Below are 21,617 nucleotides of genomic sequence, written 5' to 3' on the forward strand. Positions count from 1 at the left end.
AAAAAATGTAAAGGAAATTCCTAATGATCTTCAAGGAAGAATAGCACAGAAACATTTGCCCCATGCAGGTTAAATTGATAGAAGGCTATAAAAAAAACCAGCAAACTTTTATATACAGTAGAGAGCTGTTGGTTTAGGATTACAAGCTTGTTGGTTAAATCTGTTTCCAAAAATGTGTGTTAAAACAAATAGACCTCCAACTATCTATTTTGGCTTGCTTTTCAAAAATCCATTTTGTCTCATTTAGGTGGGGAGAAGGGGTAATTTTAAAATGCTGATAACAGGTTTGAAATCTATTTAAAATATTTCTCCAAATAAACCAAAATTCTCATCAACAACAACAAAAAAACAGAAAAGCAATAAATTGAAAGTGTTTTAACAGATTTTTTCCACAGTAAAAATTCTGAATTGTATTGTCTGCATCTAAAATGGAATTTCCATTTGATTACAATCATTATAAGAGAAATAGTTTCCTGATACGATTTTGTTCTGTTTTTTTTTAAAAAAAACACATCAAACTGTGCTTAATAATAATATTCCTTTGCTCACCTTTAGATAATCAATAATTTATCAGAAATAGAGAAAAACTAAGAAAGAAAAGATATTAGAACCCAAATAGAAGGCAGTTGAAGATATTTAAACAAGTTTACAAAAAAAAAAAATTTTTTTAATCCTTTCTAATACATATTCAGTCTCTTTTATAGAATCATAATTTACCAGATTCAATATGGCTAGTATACTCTGGAGAAACACTTTACTTCTAAAATCAAAATCACTGCGTTTCTGGGATAACTTGAAGCAACAAGATTCATTCTGACAATTAACACTGGAAAATACCACTTATATTGAAATCATTCTGATAATTTGCTAATTTCATTCATCCCTAAAATAGCCAACTAAACTCAAAGAAATTTAGGAATCTATAATTTATATTAAAGAGATAAAAGATAACTTCTCATGGATCTACCTCAAAAGTGCTAGTAAAGCATTCACAACAGCTGCATGAGATGAATTACAGGGGTTGGACAAAATAATGGAAACACCTTAAAATTTCAAACAAATTTATTTTAATATGCGGTAGGACTGTCTTTGGCAGTAATTACAGCTTGAATTCTATGAGGTATGAACTCATACAAAATTTGAATTGTTTCCAAAGGAATTTTTGTCCATTCTTCAGCTAAAACTACAGTTCTTGTAGTGATGGTGGTGGAGGTTATTGACTCCTTACCTGATTTTCTAAAATGCACCACAACTGTTCAATAATATTGAGATCTGGGGACTGTGGTGGCCAGATAAGATGTTCAACTTCCCTAGAATGTTCCTCGTGCCATTCAGTAACAACTTTAGCTGTGTGAATTGATGCATTATCATCCTGGAAGATTGCGTTTCCCTTCGAAAACAGTTCTGCAACCATAGGATGAATTTGATAGATAAAATGTTTAAATAGTCTTGACTATTAATTCTGCCATGAAGGGAAACCATTGGGCCAGTGGATTTCCAAGATATAGTCCCCCCCCCAATCATCACAGATCCTCCGCCATGTTTAACAGTTGGAAGAAGGCAGCCTGGGTCAAATGCTTCTGTTGACTGTCTCTGCATGGCTGGTGGTTGGAAATATGATAAAGGGTGACTCATCCAAGAAAATAACATTCTTTCACTGTTCTAGGGACCAATTCTGTAGGTTTTTACACTTTGCAAGATTTGTTTCTGACTGCAGCCCTCCCATGAAACCCGGCTTCGTGCAACTCCTGGCCAACAGTTTTTGTGGAAACTGGGTTCTCAAGGTGGTCAGTAAGCTCTGCAGTAATTTTGGGAGCTGTACTTTTGTGATACTTTCTAACAATTCGTGTAAGAGTCCAACAGTCCCTATCTGAAAGTTTTGGTTTTCTTCCGGAGTTTTGCTTCGATGAGGAGGTTTTTCCCTTTTTCTCAAAGTCTGTCATTACTTTTGAGACAGTACTTCTTGATACACCAAACATTTCAGCTGTTTTCATTACACTAGCGCCTGCCATACAAGCACCAACAATTTGACCTGTTTGAAAGTCCGATAGACCTGTCATTTTAATGAATTTTAATTACCTTTTTCTGATGATATCTGAAAAGAAACAGCAATTTTAACAAAACACATTAAGCAACACTAATAACAAATCAAAAAACAAAAATAAACAAGCTTTTGACAGTTTTATAGATATTTCAAAATTATGATGCTAGGTGTTTCCATTATTTTGTCCAGCCCCTGTATGTATAAACTTAAATGAAATTGAAAACTGTTTATTGGCGGCCAACCATTTTGGTGGGAACTGATTTTACACACAGACATGACAGATTTACTGAGACTGTATATAGGCAGTAAATGTTTTTACACATTTATATATATAGACAGGCATGATTGTGTGGTTAAGAAGCTCACTTTGCAACCACATGGTTTTGGGTTCAGTCCCACTACACAGTATCTTGGATAAGCACCTTCCACTATTGCCACAAGCCAACTATTGCCTTGAGTGAATTTGGTAGACATAAACTGCACAGAAACCAATCGTATCTTCTATTTTATAAATATACTAGCATTATAACCCGTCGTTGCCGGGGCATAGTGCTAGTGCATGTATATATGTGTATATATATGTGTACATATTACATGTACATCTATATATATATACATACATCTACACATAAAATACAAACTACAAAGTTATATCTTGATATCGCTAGTGATAACAATACTCAAAATATATAACAGACTGGAATTGTTAGCCCGTCTCTTGTAATTTCGATCAATTGTATCTTGTATAGAAGTGTGGCTACAATCCAGCTACAATCCAGCCTACCTCTACTTCTGGCAGGGGAGGCATTTTTGATTTTTATCCGGGACGTCCTACATCCTAGATATAAAGGTAAAAATAAAATATTTCCACTTTGCAAGTTCGAGTCGAGTACTCCCTTGCACACTCCGTTGATTCGAACCTTGCTTCTATTGTGGCGAATTTACCGCCTCTGGTTAGATATCTTTCATAGTCGCACCAAGACACTTTTCGAAGGTGCTTTCCTCCAGGTGTTCAAATCTTTTTTTCTCTACATTGTATACTTTATAGACAATAGTCTTTTCTTTAATTTAATTTTTTATTATCCATCTGAACTAATCCATTTCTGCACACTAATTTTATTTTTAATTTATTCCCATTCAAGTGAAACCACTTATTCAAGTTCAAATCATTGATGCAATTTTATACCAATTGCTAATTTTACTTTTGTTATGTTACGATTATATACTTTAGTTTGATTTTAATTATTACATACTACATATAATTCAATTATTATTATTATTTTTATTGTTAAAGTGAAAGCATCTGACATAAAATAGAGAAATGTTTTTGTTTCACTTTTAACACGTAATACTGAAATAGTGGAGAAGATATGATATTGCTATGGGCTCGCTCTAGGCAAGAAGTTGAACATATTTTTTTTGCCCATGAAACTACATGGCATGTGTAAAATTTGAATGAAATTGGTTGTGTATTTCTAAAGTTTTAGGAAATCGTAGTGGAGAAGATATGATATTGCTGTGGGCTCGCCCTAGGCAAAAAGTTAGGTCCCTAAGTAAGGCATGTGTAAAATTTGAATGAAATTGGTTGTGTAGTTCTCAAGTTTTAGGGAGACAGACAGACACACACATTCTCAGTTTTATATATATAGAGATAAGTGTGTGTGTGTGTGTGTGTGTATCTTTGTCTCCCACCACCACTTGGTGACTGATGTTAGTTTCTTTACATCCCTGTAACATAGCCTTTCTTAAAAAGTATTAATAACAGGTATCACTATGAATTTTTGAAAATGTTTAAATCTGACTTCTACTGTACTTTTTTTGGGGGGGGGAGAACATCCTAAAAGAAACATTTTGATACCTGATTGGTGAAATTGGGATGAATATTTTAAGAAAATATGATAAACTGAATGGTCAGCGAATTGGTCAAAACCGTGGCTAAGCCTAAATGAATTAGCCATATTTGTGATGTCGTATCTTTGAAACTGAGGCGGTAATCATCTTCAAATTACACAAACTAAGAGTGTCCAGGGGATAGCAGCTGCCTTTTTTTTTTTCTTTAATGAAACTTTCTTTTTTTTTAGGCAATTTTTAAAATATTTATGTAAAACCTATGTTGTTGCATGTAACAGTGTATTTCACAAGTGTAAGCTTTTCATGTGTTTTCAGACCTAGCTAAATCCAAAAGTACAAACCACAGAGACTTAAGTTCTGGCACATTTGTAGTAAGCATAGGACTAAATAAATCCTGAGATTTTGGGACATGATACCATTTCAATGAAATTTTAATGAACTATTTAAAATGGCTATAAACCATTAAATGGTAAAGTTTTGGATCAGGTTGCCTACATCAGTTGGTTTTTCTCCATTTTCATTGAAATTTTTCCAATTTTTTCTCTCACTGTGCCTTTGGAAATGGTAGGGGGAAGTTTTTTGTGGAAAAAAAAATTTGGAAAAATCTGGACCAATTTTGACCAATTTATTTGGCACTTCAAAATGATGGGAGAAGCCTTTCCAATAAAAAGAAAAATTATTTTTGAAAATTATTTTATGACAAAAAGGTGTGTTGTGTGGTTCAAGGGAGATTTAGCTGTTTCAAGCACATCCCACAACCACATGGTCCCTTCCTCATTTCTCCCCACTCAGCACTGAGTTTGTGTGTGTGTGCATTGTAAAAAAACATTTGAAAACTCATGATTTTTTCAAACCCACCCACCCACCTTTGTTTCTATTAATAATTTTAAAATATTGGAGAGCCTGAAGTTATTGCTGAGATTTATCAACAGTGATTTAAAAAAGATAATTTAGTAAGACACTTTTCTGTTAGTAAATTTTGTTTTTTCTTTCACACACACACGGACTTATCTGGTGCAGGGGTGGGTTAAAAATTTAAATTACAAAATTTTTTTTTGTTATTCCTTAAATCCCAGCAAAGGACCACTCTTAGGTTAAACAAGATCTGTATTACTTCCACATCATCATTCCATAAATTGTGTTTACATGGAGAAAAATACTCCTATTGATTTTTATATCAAAATAAGCCAAAAAAAAAAATCCTTTTCATGGTTGTATTATTTTCAACACAAACTGAGTTACAGTGCTCCAGTGCATTGAAACAGGACATACATGAATGGGTGCAAAATACAAGGGTGACCAAAAGGACCTGGCATGATATGTAAGTGTTGGATTTTGATCAAACATATAAGAAAATTCACACCCAGAACTTTCAAATGATAGATAATTGTCCACAGAAAAATGTATTTTGACATGAAAATGGTAAAGCAAAAAGTGCGGTTTTATACAGGAGTGGATGTGTGGTAAGTAGCCACATGGTTCCAGGTTCAGTCCCACAGTGTGGCACCTTGGGCAAGTGTCTCCTACTAAAGCCTCAGACCGACCAAAAGCCTTGTGAATGGATTTGGTAAATGGAAACTGAAAGCAGCCCGTCGTGTGTGTGTGTGTGTGTCTCCCAGCATCACTTGACAACCAATGATGGCATGTCTACATTCCCATAATTTAGCGGTTCAGCAAAGTACTAGGCTTACAAAGAATAAGTCCTGGGGTTGATTTGTTCGACTAAAGGTGGTGCTCTAGCATAGCCACAGTCAAATGACAAACAAATAAAAGAATATATATATACACACACACACACACACACACACACAGAGTTCAACCTGAAAATAATTCAACACTGATGTGCTGCTTCCTACATCAGCAACCCTGGAGTCACAGTTTATTCCTCCTCCTCCCACCCCACCAGTCTTGGGGGCCCTACAAAGGTCAAGGGTACAGTCCTTTTTCCTCTGACTAAGCCTTATAAAAAAAAATAAAAGTAACAAAAAGCAAGTCAACTTGTGAAAATATAAGAAACAAACTTACCATGTCCATTTGCCCGATGAAATTTTGGTAAAGAAACCTCCATTGCTATGGAAAAAGAATTTAATTTAAAATTGATTAACAAATAAAAAAAAGATGTTAGAAATGACATAAATAAAAAGCTTTCAGTATTTACTTATTCATGTGCATGCAAATACAGGCAACTGTATTATATGTATGTATCATTAAAATACAATCCATCAAAAATAGATAATAAACAGTTATTCTTTTTCTGACACATAAAAGGCACCAATGCTGGTATTAGGAAGGGCATCCAGCTGTAGAAACCAAGCCAAAACAGAGTCCAGCTCTCCAGTTTACTAGTTCCAGTCAAACTGCCTAACACATGGAAAATGGATGCTAAATGATGATGCAAACTAAAAGATGTACAGTTAAGTATTTTAGAAATTAATTAGCATTTCTTAATGATGAAGTTAGGCATGCTATTGATAAGGTCACAGATGGTGGTGGTTGGACTTGGACAAATCTAACTGATTAGTTGATTGACTGAACGATTAATCAAACAATTGATTAATTAACTGGTTAAATAGTTAACCAATTGGCAAGTAAAAAATAAAGAGGTGAATAAGAGCCAATGTGTATCTTTATTATGGGTATATGGTTAACATCAAGAATTTTATAAATCAAAAACAAAAGAAAACCTAGAAAAAAAAAATCACTGTTCATACATAACAGATCAACATTAGATTTAATAGTATAACTTCAACCAAAAAGAAGTTTCATTGATAAAATTAAGAATGTTATCTTAGTTAATTATGGAAGGTTCTAATAAAGTAATCTTTCAAAATCAGATCCCCTAAATTAAAGCAGGTTGTGTAGGTATGTGTGTATGTGTTCATCTGCAACAACTGCAGTTGGCAAAAGTAAAACACATCAACTGACAATCAAAGAAATGGGATATTGTATGAGAATGAGACTTAGGTATTGAGTAGATCTGTAGAGATTGAAAAGGAATAAACTGATTATATTCCACTGCAGAGGACATGCATGGGCTTGAAAGAGATGAAGCTAGTATGCTCCATTTGATGTGTAATGTCAGTGTGCATACACGACAGAGTGTAAGTGTCCTGAGAGAAAAGTTGGACATAAGAAGCATCAGATGTGGTGAGCAAGAGAGACGACTGCACTGGTATGGTTGTGCTGCATATGGATGAGGACAGCTGTGTGAAGAAGTGTCACACCTTAACTGTGGAGAGAATTTGTGGAAGAGGTAGACCCAGGAAGACATGGGATGAGGTGGTGAAGCACAGCTTTCGAACGATGGGCCTCAAAGAGGTAATGACAAGCGACCACAACATTTGAAGATATGCTGTGCTTCAGAGAACCTGGCAAGCCAAGTGAGATTGTAGCTGTGGCTGATGGCAGTGTTGCATAACTGGCCCATTTAAAAGTACCCTTCAATCATCGGGCAATATGCTGTACTTGAGAAGACCTGTTGAGTCAAGTCAAATTGTAGTTATGGTCAATGCCAGTGCTGCCTGACTGGCACTCGTGCAGGTGGCACATAAAAAGCACCATTCAAGCATGGCCAATGCCAATGCTGCCTGATTGGCACCTGTGCCAGTGACATGTAGAAAGCACCATTCAAGCATGGTCAATGCCAGTGCCACCTGACTGGTACCTGTGCTCATCATCATCACCATTATTTAATGTCCACTTTCCATGCTGGCATGGGTTGGACGATTTGACTGAGGACTGGCAAACCAGATGGCTGCACCAGGCTCCAATCTGATCTGGCAGAGTTTCTACAGCTGGATGCCCTTCCTAATGCCAACCACTCTGAGAGTGTAGTGACACATAAAAACACCCACTACACTCTCAGAGTGGTTGACCGTTAGGAAGGAGCATCCAGCTGTAGAAACTTTGCCAGATCAGATTAGAACCTGGTGCAGCCTCCTGGCTTGCCAGTCCTCAGTTAAACTGTCCAACCCATGCCAGCATGGAAAATGGACATTAAATGATGATGATGATGAAAATGCAAGCTTGATTGGTGTGAAAGGTTGAGCAGAAAGTGGCCATTATGGGTTTTGTGTATAAGAGAGAAAATGTAACAAGCTAAATAAGAGCAAATAGTGACAGAACCAAACCAAGAAAACTGATACCAGATCAAAATAAATAGAAATATGGTGTGCTAGAACAAATGGGTGAACAGATGTTGTAAATTTGATGAATCATAGTAATAATTATTCAGCATACTGTCACTAGGAGATCATTTTCACAAATTCACAAAGTCCAGTCCTTGTAGTAGTGTGATGGTCTGTGTACCTCAATGACCCTGAGAGATATTCCAGCAGAATGTAAGCTCCCAGTAACCTCTCCCATGTTGGACAAAGCAAAGAGTAGCAACCAGGGGAATAAGGATCACCTCTTCCTAAAAGTAGAAATGGTTTTGTCTAAGGCCAACACCCTACCTAGAAAAAAAAAGCAAAGTTACAGAAGCATTAACAACAATTCAAAACCAACAAGACCTAAGAGAAGAAAGCCTTCCCTAAAGGAAACATAGGACACAAAGCAGCAAAATCCAAAAGGAAACCAACATTCTACATTTTACATTGCACCCTGACCTGGAACCTACAAAGGAGCCAAAAGGGAAGACACCCTAAAATAGGTGGAAGTAGAATACTGAAGCAGAGTTGAAAAAGCAGGGGTCCAATTGGTGAAAAGCAGAAAAGACAGCCACTTCACTGCTTCTAGGCTACACTCATCAATACCACGAAATTGCTAGCAAAAACTTAACTTCAGTACCAGGGTAAGTGGGGGAAAACAATAAACAAAATGAAGATGAAAATTAATCATTTAAATTACAAGCATTTCCTCTGTTGTTATTAATCATCCATTAATTAATGTAATAAAAAATTACAATGATGACAATTCATTAAGCTAGAATGTATAATGATGATAGCTTCCTTATTTTTAAGAAGCTTTACATACTGACAAGTATGAACAGTCAAAGTCAAACAGGTAACTTTGCTTTTAGACTCCAAGATGTACACTAACAAGACAATCCAGGCCATGCTTTTAATAGGTGTGACCTTCCTTTCAACAGCAATACCTCAGCATTAATTTCACAGATTAATCAAATATAAGCAGTAGAAATAAAACTAAAATAAGTAGAAGAAATTAAATGTTTTAATTCATGGTAGACATGAATTAAAACATTTATTTTAACAAAAAAAGACAAAAAATACAATGTTAAAAAGTACCTGGCAATCTCAAGCCACGAAAGCTGTTAAAGCTTGTCCATACCAATACTGCCTAATCCTTTACAAAGAAGTACTCACAAGAAAATTATTGCATGTAGGTTGTCAATCATCATCATCTTTTAACATTCATTTTCCATCTTGGCATGGGTTGAAGAATTTGACCAGAATTAACAGACCCAAAGACTTCTTGCTCCAATGTCTGCTTTGGCATGGTTTCTACAACTGGATGCCCTTCTTACAACCAACCACTTTACAGAATGTGCTGGGAGCTTTTTTCATGGAATCAGCATTAGTAAGGTCAGCATGCAGCTCACAAGACTAAGATCCTTATTCACTACAGTAGAGAGGGAGGCAACTTTAGGCTAAGTGATGAGGAGTTAAAGTAAGAAAGAAGTGACTCAAAACAAGTTCCATACTTTAAACCTCTCATCACCTAGGATATATTTTTACAGTGATATATATTTGTAACTTGCATAATGTGAAACATTTTTAGATATAAACTCCACTTGGTTTGTCTCCAAATGATGACATCTTCAAGAGACAATCACACACCATGAAGTCAAGTAAACAAGATTATGATGAGTGAAAAGCAGCTGTTTTTACAGCTGAAGGCCCTTTCAACCACTAACCATTAAACAGTTGCATAAGTGAGGAAGCTGTTTTGTCAGTAAGACAATCTACAGCAAAGAAAATTCTGTGCCTTACCTAAGAGCACAACAGTGGCTGCAGTAAAGCTTGAATTGGTGATAGTTTGCTTGGTGATCCAGCAACTTAGGCTAGCAGCAATATTCTTTTCTAATCTAGGCACAAGGCCCGAAATTTTTTTTTGGGGGGGGGGGCTAGTCAATTACATCGATCCCAGTATGCAACTGGCACTTAATTTATCAACCTCCAAAATGATGAAAGGCAAAGTCGACCTCACCAGAATTTGAACTCAGCTGTAAAGAAATGAAATACCGCAAAGCACAGCATCACAAAGAGGAAAACAAAAAGATAAATAGAAACTTCTGAAATATTGTGTTAAGTCATCAGTTTTGCAATATTTTGGCAACTTATTTGCTTTATTCCTCAAGTTACAAGAAAAGCAGCCAAGCACTCAAAGTAGAGGCCATCATGTTGCACCATCTGTAGTCATCTTTCTGCCAGTTCTTTGATCCCAAGCTGAGACTAGTTCTTGTCCTTCGAGGTGAAGAACTCCTTCATTGAAGCTTCCACCTCCTTGGCTGATGGAGCATTGCAAGTGCAGGAAGAGAGCTAGATTCAGACTATATGCAGGGTGTGTTATCAGTTTGTTTCCCTCAAGTTCCTGAGTTTATACCAGGCCCTTTGAGCAGTATGATGCCTGCATTGTCTTGCTACAGAAGTGCTCGCTCTCTGTTAACTGATACCACACAATGGCAAACATCCACTCCAGTGTTTGAAGTACATGTTGGCACCAATGCCTCAACCATCCAGAATGAATTGGTAGTGAACCATCTCCACGTAATTCCCCCAGTTGCAGAGAATCACCTTGTGTTCGAAATGCCTATGTTTGGCAACAGGTTCCAGAAGTTGGCTCTTGCTTAACCACTGCTTATGCACGTTAGGATTGTAGTAAAATATATCCCTCAGATTATTACTTGTCCCAATCCATGATTCACTTCATCAACCAAGTGGAGGTGGAAGTTTCAGTGAAGGACAAGAACTGATATCATCGTGGGATCAAAGAACTAGCAGAAAGGTAACTTCAGACAGTGCAACATGATGGCCTCTACTTTAAATGTCAGGTTGCTTTCTTTTTAACTTGACAAATAAAGCAAATGAGTTATCAAAATATTGCAAAACTTTTAACTCAATATTACAATACTGGAAATGCTGCTTTAGTACAGCACTAACAATCAAATCAGAAAATATTTTTAGCTTTTATTTTAACTATTCATTGCAATGTCTAAGAAAGGGTGGCTAGGTTCAATACATCTGTTTTTCCTTAAATAGACTGATAAGACTAAATTCCTAAAAGAAAATAAGAGAATTAAGCTGTAGATATAAAGCAAGAGAATGTGTAAATGATATCCAAAAGAAATTACCCAGGTTGAGGCTATCTAATTTGGCTGGAAGACCACACTGAACAGCAGCAATCAGTTTCAAAGCAATATAAAACTGACTTCGACCAAAGTGACCTAATCTTTTAGCTCCACAAAGCTCAGAAATCTGAAAAACAGAAAAAGACAAATAGACAACATTAGCAATGATAAAGAGAAGAGGAAAAGAAAGGAGAAGTGGAATCACTGGGAAAAGAAAAATATCTATTGCAAGGTTAAATGATTTAGAAATTTAGTAAATTCTAAAAGAAACAATACAAAAGTGTATATTACATTTAAAAAGAATATTCACACACACAGACACACAAAAAAATTCCCACTGATAAAAACAAAGCTTCTAGAATAGATGGAGAAAATTTGAAAGGTCACTTTGATAAAATAGTTAAAATGTTTTAGGTTTGCAAATGTGGGTTCAAATCCCATGGGCAGCTTTTGACTTCTTTCATCCAAGCGGCTTTTTAACCCAATATCCTACAGACTATTATATACATAGATTTATCTGCTTCAAGTTCCACAATTAAAATGATATACTTCATATCTCTAGAAGTTTCTAAATTTATAAAATGTAAACAACAAACAATTTTTGCTCGTAAGAAGACAGCTTCTAAAATGGATGGAAAAAAACTTGAAGGGTTGCTTTTGTATAATGGTAGAACATCTGACATTTTTACAGAAGGTACAGGTTCAAATCCAATGTGCAGCCTTTGACATTATTGTTTCCAAACAAAGAGGTTTTTAAACTCAATATCCAACTACACGGTGGACCCAGGGCTGGACATTTCAAGCATTTGAAGGTTTTTCAAAAGTGTTTTGATGTAATTTCTCAAAACTGCAATAAATATCTCAGCTAATACAAAAAAGGGTAAAATAAAATTCAATTTTTAGAAATTTCATAGCATTTTGAAGCTGAGTCATGCACAAGTAAACAGTATGTGAACCATGTCAAAATGTTACCGATCAAAAATCACCAAAATGAAAAATGGCTTGAAAATTTTATCTTGGAATTTTTTTTTGTGAAGGGGGGGGGGTCATCTAAGGGAAGAAAAGAGGCTAAAGTATGAATTTTATTCAAACAGAAGCTATTTTCTTGCAATTCTAGGAATGCTGTTGAAGATTTTTTTTGTGGATGCTAAGGAATTTATCCCTAAAATTCAGCAAAATTTATTCAAATTTTATGTGGTTTCCCACAAATGTAATTTTGTAGGAAAAAAAGAGTACATGTTAATATCCAAAAGTTATTTGATTTTAAAAATTCAAGACATGTTTAATTTAATACCAGATTCCAAGATGTTACCCTTTGTCCTTTTTTTAAAAGAAAACAAGATTGATATTGTATATGCTTTTCTCCACTTTTTACCCATCTTATAATTTTCATCAAATTATGGTTATTTTTTTTTTTTTATATATACCAATTATCTCAATAATATCCTTTTGAAAGTTTAAAAAAATTTTAAAGTAACATGGTGGTATGGTAAAGTAAGAGACAGTAGTAACATAACTCACAAAAGAAGGAAGTAAGGTTGATAAGAAAGATCTTTTAGACAAAATTTGTCATAGATTATCCACATTTTACAAAAAAAAAATCTGGAAAAATTTACTTGACAAGAACTCTGATGTAGAAAACTAATTCAAAACTTTATAACTTGTATTAAGTCTCCAGATTTTGATTTAATATAACTCAACAAGGCATCTACTTCTTTGGAAAGTCCTCTCCCTCTGCAATTTTCATACCATGGTAGAGTGTCTCCATTGTTGATTAACTTCATCATAATTCAACCAAAACCAGGTGAATGTGTCATTCAAACTTTGTGTCTCGCCTGTCTTTCTCCCTAAATATGTCTTGAATTTTCTGAGCATTTTGTTACAGACCTCCAAACCAGATTGATCAAGCTGACCAAGTCCATTACTCTCATAAACCTCAGTGAGTTACCACATGTAACCTAGTAATTTGTGCATGATCAGTGTAATGTTGATCCAATTCAAAGGAATAAAGGTCAGTACAGATACTTTGGTAATATTTAACAATGATGTGATCTTTGGTATTAAGAGTTCTCAGGATATTGGCTAACTGGGTGCCAAAAAATTTGAACTTCCTCTGATCAGCTTCTTCCATTCTTTAAATTTAATTGAATATGCAGTATAAGGACTTCACAATGCTCTAGAATGACACTTCTAATGAGTTCATAGACATCATGGTAATATTTTTGACCAAATTATAAAATACATTCTCAGTTAAAATTACATCCATGATTGCTTAAGATCAAATCATCATCAGATCATTCTCTTACATACTGTACATGAGTGTTTTATTAATGAGAAACCAACTCAATTTTTGCATTAGAATTATAAAGAATTGAGGCATTTTACCAATATTAAGTAAGTGACCATCATCGTCTGTACCAGCACAAACAAAATATAAACCCAGTTTTATTTCATAAGTGCTGTTCTGCAAAAATTACATCAAGCCTTCCATTTCAACTCTCTATTTGTAGTTTAATGGTATCATTTCAGTATTCTTTTTGTAAAAATTACTATACAACCATCCCATTGCAACATTTTTCTACTAAGATTACTAAAGAAATCCACTTGAATTTCTCTCACAAAGATTGATGCAGTGATCAGAGTTTATCTTTTTTTGTCTTCCTAATTAGATATGTTTATGTTACATTACAAAAAATAGATTATATACACTTATTGCAAAGACGTGTATGCTTTGGGGTTAAACTATTGAACGACTTAACATGCTTCATCAGTGTGAAATCCAAGTATATTTGGCAGTTCAATTTCTCCCTTTATTTACTGAAATCGGGGTCTTCAAATAGGTGCCAGAATATCAAAACATCTACTCAAGTCTTCAAGATAGGCCAATTTAGATGTCAAACATGGATTTCAGATAAAATTTTAGGCTCTTGTATGTACAACTTTTCCAAAGAAAGCTGAAATCATTTACAAAAGGCTGCAAAAAGGCTTTATTTATAACATTATCTGCGGTTCAACCATCAAAAAAAAAAAAAGAAATTGTCAAAATCCAATCAGCAGTTAACAGGGATATGAGGGGGAAATTGACAGAGGCTCCTTTTCAAGGAGATACAGTCCATGCTTGAGAAAATCTAGATTGAGAAGTAATAAGTTTAACAAGAGTGCAGAGTGGCTAGAAAAATCTGAAAAATATTGCCCTTACACCAAAAGCATACAATATAAGTACTGACATCTTTGAGATTGTAATAGAAACATTTCAGGATAATAAAGCACTAGAAAGATACTTCATTGTTAGATTATGGGAGAGTGGTAGCAGCAGTAGCAAAAATAAAACCCTGGCCTTCCTTGGTATAGAAATGAGATACAAGACTATTTCCTTGATGCATAGTGGATGTGCTTACCAAATACTAGGTTTTTATGTTTCAACTGAAAGATGTGAATATTTATATATAAAAATATTCCAAAATAAATAATTTTTATATGCAAAAATATATTTCCATCCTTCAGTGGAATGTGGTCAATGCCAGGTCCACCTGACTGGCTCCCATGCTGGTGACACATAAAAAGCACCAACTGAACATGGCCAATGCCAGTACCCCCCGACTGGCTCCCGTGCTGGTGACACATAAATAGCACCATCCAAACGTGGTTGATGTCAGGTCCGCCTGACTGGCTCCCATGCCGGTGGCACATAAAAAGCAACAACCAATCATGACCAATGCCAGTACTCCCTCAATGGCTCCTGTGCTGGTGGTACATAAAAAGCACCATCTGAACATGATCGTTGCCAGGCCCACCTGACAGGCTCCTGTGCCAGTGGCACATAAAAAGCACCCACTACACTCTCGGAGTTGTTGGCATTAGGAAAGAGATCCAGCTGTAGAAATATTGCCATATCAGATTGGAGCCTGATGCAGCCGCTGGCTCTCCAGACCTCAGTCAAACCGTCCAACCCATGCCAGTATGGAAAACTGTCATTAAACGATGATGATGATGAATGGAAGAATATGAACCTACTGATGAATATATTTATGTATATAAAAATGGTTCATACATTATTATTATACATATGAATACAAATATTTATATCCTTCAATGTATATAAAAATAATGATGATGAGGAATATATATATTACACACACACACTTCATAATAAATAAAAATTGTTTCTGTGTGTTCAAAAACTATAAACTAAGGGTGGAGGTAATGGAAGATAAGGAATGATTAGAAGGAAGGACTGAATAATATAGCTGAAGAGAGAAAGCTGGTAATAAAGACAGTGAGAAATACTACAAGAGGAAAGCCATAATGCTACTCCAGCATTTTTATGCTAGTTATACTGTTAATGTTTTAATATTAGTTATACATGCTTCAAGAAACAACTATATATTTTAAAGAAGCTAATGAGGAAACCTCTATGTAGGCATTTGACTTAATGGAAATAAGAGCTAAATCTCCCTCAAACTTTTCACTGAAAAATATATGAATATACTGAACAACCTAGTCATAGTGATAATATGCCACAAGAAAACATGATCAGAATTAAAATGTCTGACAGACAATACAGGCAAGTCACAGAAATATCTAGTAGTTGAGTACCAAACTTGACCAGACAGAGATATGGAATAGCTGAAACTATTTGGTCTGCAAATGTGTACCAAATAATTTCAATGACTAACCACATACTATAAGCCTGATCAATCAAGGTTGATTTCATCTAAACAACTTATTTTCAGTTTCCTAAAACTTGTCAACAAATATGTAGCACATATTATATATTCCAAAAAATTAATCAACAACTCTTAATTCTTATGGAAAAGACATTAACTGCTACAAGTTTCAAAATCTTGAGATCTCAGATTCTAGACTTTCACTTTGCTAAAGAGAAAACTAAGTTTATCTCTCAGAGTCTTAGCTTACAAATATGTCAGTCTTGATCAACTATGTACGAGTTACAATATCTTGACACACCTCATTATAGAATACTTCTTTTATATCCATTCCTTAATTGTAGACACCCTAGACCACGATCAGAAGAATGCCATTCATCTTACTTTGCTTGTCAACAATGACCTTCTTATGGTCTATCTCTTATAATGTATCCTTTCAGCCTATTGCTCTCAGTCTATATTTGCTGCATTCACTTAATAGACAAAGATGGTCATGCAACTAAGAAATTCATTATGAAATTACATGGTTCCAGGTTCAATTCTAAATTTCACCACAGGTAATCTCTTACTAGGTCTTATGAGTAAAAGTGGATCAATAATAACTAAATATTAACCAGTTGGATTAAATCTACCATCCAAGACAGATCCAGTTTTCCCAACACCACTATGTGTGTGGCTCTTGTGTATCAACAGTAGAGTCTAGTCCAGTGGTTCCCAAACCGTACAGTACGATGCACTGGTGCACCACAAGATATAATTAGGAGTGCCTTGGAAAAGTAAGATTGCATTTCAAAATATGAAATATACAAACCAAAATTCACTAGAAAGCTCATATACAAATGTCTAAGTGGCAAAAAACTAAATACTAAGTTCTAAACTAAGAATGAGAGGACGTTGTGTCATTCAATTCATTTAGGCTAATTATAGTATGATAGTGTTATTCAGTTTTGAATCTGAAATTTCATAAGGATATGGACTTAATTAGCATCAATCTATCCTCAAAATTGAGGTCTTATGGACATATTCAGTGCACATTTCAATTTATTTCGGCCATAGCCTCTGCAGTTTTCATTTCAATAAGTGTGAAAAATAAACTATTGAACTAAAATATACAATGTTGAACTAAATCTTTTAATACGTCCTCACACACTGCGACTGTATTTCAATCGTTTTCATTCATATAGGGGCCAGAATTTTCAACTTTTCAATTTTAAAGGACTTCTCAAAAGAATACGATATGTGACACGCTGCCCCTTTTCACAGCTCACTGGTCACTTGTCTCAGTTTGACTATTAGTAATCTGTGCTCTTTGTGCAATACAATTCATATTAACAGACTAAAATACCTATAAATTGGATAAGTTTATTAAGAGGAAACATAACTGTGACAATTACAAATCTGAAAGTGAACGTTCATCAAAAACAACTGAGCATAGTGATAATAATGCAAAAGCTCAACCCAATCATAAATATTGCAATAACTATTTAAAATTTGAGCTTCATTGTACTAGCAACAAGGATCAACCTCTTCCGTTGTGTGTTGTTTGTGGTGAAAAGTTGCCTAACAAAGGAATGTTGTCTAGCAAGCTGAAAAGACATTTTACAACTAAACACTCACATTTTCAATGTAAAGATCTAAATTATTTCCAAAGACTGCTAGAACAGCAATCTAAACAAAGAAACTATTTTGAAAACAGGATGAATGCTTCTGAAAAGGCTCAAGTTGCATCTATTGAGATGACCAAAATGATTGCACTACAAACTAAACTGCATACTTTAGCTGAGTCAATTATCTTACCAGCTTGTAAAAAGATAGTTAAAACCATATAAGAAATAAGCAAGATTCCGCTCTCAAATAATATAATCCAGAGGAGAATTATGAATTTATCTGCTGATATAGAAGAAAATGTACAGAACAAATTTCAAAACTCAGAATTTGCTCTACAGGTTGACAAATCAACTGACATTAGCAACAAAATACAATTACATTTATTTGCTTTATTGATGATAACCAAGCCATAAATCAGTTCTTTTGTTGTGAAGAAATGCCACTCACTACAAGAGGTCAAGATATTTTAGATATTTTATCTGCCTACCTCGAGAAATGGAATTTATCCTGGAATTCATGGGTTGGAATATGTACCAATGGGGCACCATCTATGATAGGCTCTATTAAAGGTTTTGTATCTCTTGTACAACAGCAAAATCCTAATGTTATACATACTCATTGCTTCCTACATAGGGAGGTACTAGTTTCAAAAACAATACCTGTTAAGTTAAAACAAGTATGAAACCAAGTTGTTGAAATGGTTAATTATATTAAAAGTAGGCCATTGAAGTGTCGCTTATTTGAACAAATTTGTGTTGATATGGATTCCCAACACATGCATTTACTTTTACACACAAATGTCAGATGGCTTTCAAAAGGTAAGGTGCTACATCGCAAATATGAACTCAGAAGGAATTGCATGCATTTTTTAAAGAAGAAAAATATGACTGTTTCTTGGAATATCTACAATGATAATAATAAAAGAGGCTCTGTTGCATTGAAGAAGAAATGAGGGTTTGTCTTTCTCAAATACACCCCAATATTGAAAACGTTTCCAAAAGACATCAAGCACATGTTTCTCATTGATAACTTTGCTTCATATATTGAATAAAGTGTAAGTACATGCAATTTTTCTGTATTATCTATATATTACTTTATAGTTTATGCTATGTTAATATGTATAAAATCACTTTTGAACAAATTTTAGAATTTATTTACAAAGTGCACCAAAATAAGTAACAAATTAGTAAATTATTAAAATAAAGTCATTTTCACGGTAATAAATGAATAAATAAATTTGATGAACTTAAAACAAAAAATTTTTAAAAAAAGAAGCAGGCTAAAAATTAAACTAAAACATAGCATATCATTACAAAATGATTTTGCTATTTCTTTCATAAACCATTGTTTCTCATACTACATGAGGAAACAAGTATTAAGATGAATTATTTCTCAAAGGCAGTATGATGATTATGCACAGTCATATGTGTTAGGTGCAGGTGTGTATTGTTATCAATAACATATTTTTCATCAATGACAAATCCAATTATTTCGACAGTGAACTAATTCTCTGTTGTTTGAGATTAGTAATAAAACTAATTAATTCATCAGAATAATTATAAAACCAACTGCATCTTAAGCTTTCAATTTGAAATTATTAATTAGTTCACATATGTAATTACATTAAATAATAATTGCAACTATATTAACAATTTTGTTAATAATAAACTTTCATAATTGCTTTCCACAAAGCTACAATAAATTAGCACAAATAAGTGAAGCTCTTCACATTTAATAACCAGTAATTTTCTCACTAAAATCCCAATGTTGATTATGTTTCTCTTAACATAATTACTAAGAAGACAGTACAATTTACAACACCTATATACAAATAAAGGAAATAGTGTTCATTATGCTGTGTTGCAGAAACCTAAATGCAAGACTTCACAGTTCTATATTTGAGAGATGAGGAATTATGTACATTATTTCCATTTGACAGATATTTGTCCTCATCAACATTTCAGCTGATATACCCTCCAGCCTTCATCAGGTGTCTTGGGAAAATTTTGAACCTGGGTATTTTATTCAGGTCACTGCTTGGAATCCAACTTGGAATCTTGGGGTTAGTAGCCCATGCTTTTAACCACTATGCCATATGCCCATGGGCAATTATGGAGTGAATTTTAGGGCTTATATATCTAATATTTTCCTATCGTTCTTTAATACCGGTTCCCATATGCTACTAATATCTGTATTCGGTTTGATTAGGAGGTTGTTGTGTCCTAGCATATGTGCTGCTTCTTTTAGTTTTCTTATTTTCCAGTGGTGTTCTCTGTCTATTATTTTAACTTCATCCCACAGGATGAGGTGGTCTCCATTTTTCCATACATGATCAATTCTTTGAAGTGGGTGGAACGAGTGCAGATATGAGTAGCATATGGGAACTGGTATTAAGGAATGATAGGAAAATATTAGATTTATAAGCCCTAAAACTGACTCCATAATTGCCCCTGGGCATATGGCATAGTGGTTAAGAGCACAGGCTACTAATCCCATGATTCCGAGAAGGATTCCAAGCAGTGTGCTGAATAATAATATAACAACAACATTGTAAAATACCTTAGGAATGAGAACCTAGGCTCGAAATTTCACCAAGACACCTGATGAAGGCTGAAGGGTATACCAGCCGAAACATTGTGTTAACAGACAAGATGAGGACAAATGTCTGTCAAATGTAAATAATGTGCAGGCCTTCAGTTAAGTATGATTAAGGTTTAAACTGTAGTTTAATCCTACGTCATCCCTAATGAGCAAACCTATGATCAAAATGTATGCCAACAGTTACCAGATCATCTTTTTTTTAATATTAGGAGACCAAGCAGTACAGTGTATCCTTTATTTAAGACAGTATAGAGGGTTTTGAAGGAGATTTGGCTGCTATTCCTAATAACTCAGTCAGAGTAAGCAACTGCATAGAGGCTTCTCCATTTGGTATATAAAAATTGCAAGTAATAGTAGCAAACCATTGTTTTTTAATTAGGCACATGACCAGCAAGTTGAGGGAATTTAGTTAATTATATTAACTCCATTACTAAACTGCTACTTCATTTTATTGATCTTGAAATGATAAAAAGGTAAAGTTGATTTGAACTCAGAACAAAGAGCCAGAAGAAACGCTGCAAGGCATACAGTCTGACACTAATGATTCTGCCAGATAACAGTTTGAAAACATACCAATGGTCCGTGGTTAGTAGGAATAAAAACAAAAGTAACTTGTAACTCTTATAGTGAGAGGTTTGGTATTAATCCAATCATTTAAGATTCAAGACAGGTTTATAAAATGATCAAAACTGATTTCTTATGCAGATAAAAATTAAAGAAGTTCAAATGTACTTATCAATAATTCCAAAACATATGAATAGTCAGGGAAACATTTTCCCGTTTCTACACTAAGAAGAAAAATGACTTTGATCTACAGATTTCTTCATATTGTCCTTGTTTCTATATAATTTTTCTAATTTTTTTCCTATCCAATATTACTAGTCCTCATCCTGTGATCTCATGTGTGAGGTCCAACATTCTCAAATTTGATCATACCCATTATCACATACAATTCTATATTTCTGAAATGAGGAATTTCTATTATGTATACTGTTTATATTTGTCAAACTAATATCTTCATCTCTATTCTTGCTTTCATTGTGTTTCAGCTGTTGTACACCCCAGCTTTCTTCAGGTGTCTTGTGTTGAACTCTGTTGTATCTGAATTTTGACCCTAACCCTTCATTTGATCCACACCGACACACTACTCTCATTCCGCTCTCTTTGTTTCATGATATGTTTTGCTTCAGTTGATCTTTTGTGAATTATCTTAGTGCTTTATCTGGGATTGAACATGTTTTTAATTCAAAGAACCCTCTACCTTCAGTTGATAGCACTTTCTATCCAGCAGATAACACCTGCTGGGATTACTCATTTACATTGCATATCTGTCCAACCATTCCTTTCTAGCCTCCACAAATCTACATTTAAGTGTTCTCTCACACTGCATAAAGTCTGCCTGTTTCAAGAGCAACCATCTTGTTACCAAACAAAATAACAGATCTTAATATTTTCACTACAACCACTACTAAACACTAACTATATTGTTCCTATGACAGAAATTATGTTCTACTTACTAGCAAGCCATCTGTATAAA

At 34.4% G+C, this 21,617-nt stretch overlaps 1 protein-coding gene across 13 annotated transcripts in view; it reads right to left on the reverse strand.

The window, feature by feature from the left end:
- The window catches only part of LOC115232554 (ralBP1-associated Eps domain-containing protein 1), a 139,448-nt gene that overhangs the window by 63,271 nt on the left and 54,560 nt on the right, over nt 1-21,617 (reverse strand). For all 13 annotated transcript variants that reach the window (XM_036499669.1, XM_029802501.2, XM_029802497.2 and 10 more), the window contains exons 2-3: nt 11,208-11,331; nt 5,921-5,965 (exon numbers count right to left, since the gene is read on the reverse strand). In XM_036499669.1, the coding sequence (XP_036355562.1) occupies nt 5,921-5,965; nt 11,208-11,331 (169 nt within the window). The remainder of the gene's footprint in view (nt 1-5,920; nt 5,966-11,207; nt 11,332-21,617) is intronic.

Source organism: Octopus sinensis, linkage group LG2 (assembly GCF_006345805.1).
Source record: "Octopus sinensis linkage group LG2, ASM634580v1, whole genome shotgun sequence".
Lineage (NCBI taxonomy): Eukaryota > Metazoa > Mollusca > Cephalopoda > Octopoda > Octopodidae > Octopus > Octopus sinensis.